Genomic DNA, 2,925 nt, shown 5'->3' on the forward strand with positions numbered 1-2,925 from the left:
GAAGGAAGGTAGAGGTCAAGTTAGAATCTAGTATGATGTGTACTGGGTGAATCCGAAATTAATCGACCTGTCCTCAGATGTATCAATAAATGGAAAATGTGCTCTGGGTGAAAGGGTTTTCAGTCAAGAGCTTGTAACTGGTGCACACTGCAAATAAAATTAATCGATTTGACTTGGGGCAAGCCTGAATTTTCTTCATATTTTGAGCAAAAGCTACCATTTTGGCACAATACGACTGGATACATCTAGACCGACTGTGACCAAAATCAAACGCGTTTGTGTTTCAGGGTCGGGAATCGAATCGGTTATACCGTGACAAACTGGTAGCTTTGCCCTAGCCATGAAGGAAAATCTAGCTGTCCCCAAATCAGATCGATGGATCCAATGTGGAGAGTGCACTGGGTATTAGGTGTGCAGTGATCCCTTAGATAAAAGAAGCAGCAGAGGTCAAGTTGTTGTAGATACACGTCACGGTGGGCAGCCGGGTGGGGACACCAGCGAGAACAGAGTCTTGTGCAGAACAGGCAGATCCATGTGGCCATTTCGTTGAGGAGAGGGACGGCGGGGAGGGTGATCCGACCAACCGGTGTGGAAGAGAGAGAAATGGGGGGGTGTCAGTTGTTCCTGCTCGCCGTATGAAAGACGTCGGTGAGAACGGGTACAAAGTGCTGGGGACGGGAAAAATACAGCGGGACATTAGTGTCGGGAATACGTAGATCATTGCGAATGTCTCAAGACGTGTAGATAAGAATAAAACAAAAATCCATAGTTTCTGACCCCAGTGTGTGTCATCTGGTTTACAAAGGCATGCATACACACACACCTACATAAATACATTCACTAATAAATAATATAATGCATTATCAACTCTACATACATGTAATACACAATGCCACATCAATACAGACAATTTTATAAATACAGTGGCGTCCAAAGGAAACTTGAAAATGTAATCACCCAATCATGGTGTTTAAAGCCTCGCATTACCTACTCATGCAGCATACCAATTTAAAGCTTAATAAATTCTGCATCATTAGACATATATCAATAATTCACCTCTATGTTGAAAGACGCCCTAGATATGGTCACTCAAATTTGACCTTAAAAAATCACTCTTGGCAAAATTGTGCGAAATCAAAGAAACTTAAGGCTTTCTTCGCGTGTGTACGAGGAGCATCAATATTGATAGACATGGACATACATTGCATATCCAAAGAACGAAGAATTTTGAAACAATATTTTATTGCGATATTTTGTCACGATAGTTTCAAACAAAACGGAAAACAGAGTAGTCACAAATACCACACCAAACTTGCACTTAAACATTACATTTGCTCGTTGCTATTTTGCTGAGGAGCCATTGGTTTTGTGTAGTGTAAGAACCCTTTGGGCATCGACTCTATTAAACTTTGGACCTAATTATTTGTTTCTTCATTCCAAATGTCACAGAGAGTTGCAAACAAAAAGTATGAATTGGGAGCAAAGTCACTTTTCTTCAGCTGCTGTTTCGTGGGACTTCACATTCCTGTAGGATTCATATCGGGGCTATAATTTATTGGTGACCGCTCCAACGTTGACTTGACTTGGTTTTCCAAGAAGTGTCTAGCGGAAATGGCCCGTGAGAAAACGCTGTACTATGCATGGAGATGTCTACTTGAATGACACTATGGTGGAAATAAGGGTAAGACGTGACATTAAACTTAAACTAAGCCATCCGATAATTCTCACGAGGGCGGTTTTGTTCATTCTAGTCTACCCCTGACCACCCAAGACCATGAGTTTCGTGGCCTCTGCTCCTCACTGACAAATGATTATTATACAAAATCTGACTAACACAGTCCATGTGAAAAAAAAGGTTTCGTGCTCGACACGAAACCAAAAGCTCTTAAACAAAAATACAATTAAAACTAATGGTCACGTGTAACTGTTAAGTCCAGGTTGTGCGCGGCATTTGCAATTGCTCTGTTTTCCAATCTATTAGAAAATATAATCAGAAGATGCTGTTCATTGCAGTTTGCAGAGACAATAATAATCTTTTTTCATTTTGATATTCAATACAAGTCCATTCCACCAATGTTGAAGCACCCAAAATTACGAGGGAACACACTTTCACGTTTCTCTGATTTCGCACAATTTTGCCAAGCCTGAATTTTAAAGGTCAATTTTGAATGACCATATCTCGGGCGTCTTTAGACAGATGAAATATTTATATATCAGAAGATGCATAATCTAATCAATTTAAATTGGTATGCTGCATGAACGGGAAGTACAAGGCTGTATAACACTATGGTTGGGTGATTACATTTTCAAGTTTCTTTTGGACGCCATCCTATGCGCCATTGCTGGTCGTCACTGTGCAGAGGCATGGGTTTTTTTGTTTTGGTTTTTGTAGTTGTTGTGGTAGTTTTTGTATGCGTGTGTTTACGTGTATCTTGGATGAACACTTCCCAGGTATTTGAGCTCTTCCACATGCTTGATTTGATACGGTATACTCCGCTACATTAGCGCAAGAAGCTGGCAAAATCAAACCTGGATACAAAAATTCCGGATATAAAATTAGTGATCAAGATAAACCATGGGACCATGTGAGCTTCATGGCTTGCTTCCTTGGATTATTGAAGTGGTTTAAGCCCAACAACAGAAAATTGCTTTTGCTGTAGGTATGGTCTGGCGTGAACAAACAGAATATCACACGGACTGTTACTTTGGCATGATGAAAATTGCTGGCTTCTCAAAAAAATGTAAGTCAAATTCAAAATTATTTCCTACCAAACCGGAAATCATTAACGTGTCCCGCGCGCACATATGACCTTATGCAGTTGCGAACGCCGTAAAACACTTAACATTAAAAAAAAAAAGAGTTGTAAAAACTAAAAAGCAACAGGAGGGCGATCCTGGTTCGGCACACACACACACACACACACT

The 2,925-nt window shown here is 40.4% G+C and overlaps 1 protein-coding gene across 1 annotated transcript in view; it reads right to left on the reverse strand.

The window, feature by feature from the left end:
* Positions 1-605: 605 nt before the first annotated feature.
* LOC101863755 overlaps positions 606-2,925 on the reverse strand; it is a gene marked incomplete at its 5' end in the record, with an annotated part of 8,324 nt that continues 6,004 nt past the window's right edge. The window contains 1 exon segment of the mRNA XM_013084773.1: positions 606-668. Within this exon segment, the coding sequence (XP_012940227.1) occupies positions 615-668 (54 nt within the window). The 3' untranslated portion in view covers positions 606-614.

This window comes from Aplysia californica, unplaced genomic scaffold, assembly GCF_000002075.1.
Source record: "Aplysia californica isolate F4 #8 unplaced genomic scaffold, AplCal3.0 scaffold00317, whole genome shotgun sequence".
Classification (NCBI taxonomy): domain Eukaryota; kingdom Metazoa; phylum Mollusca; class Gastropoda; order Aplysiida; family Aplysiidae; genus Aplysia; species Aplysia californica.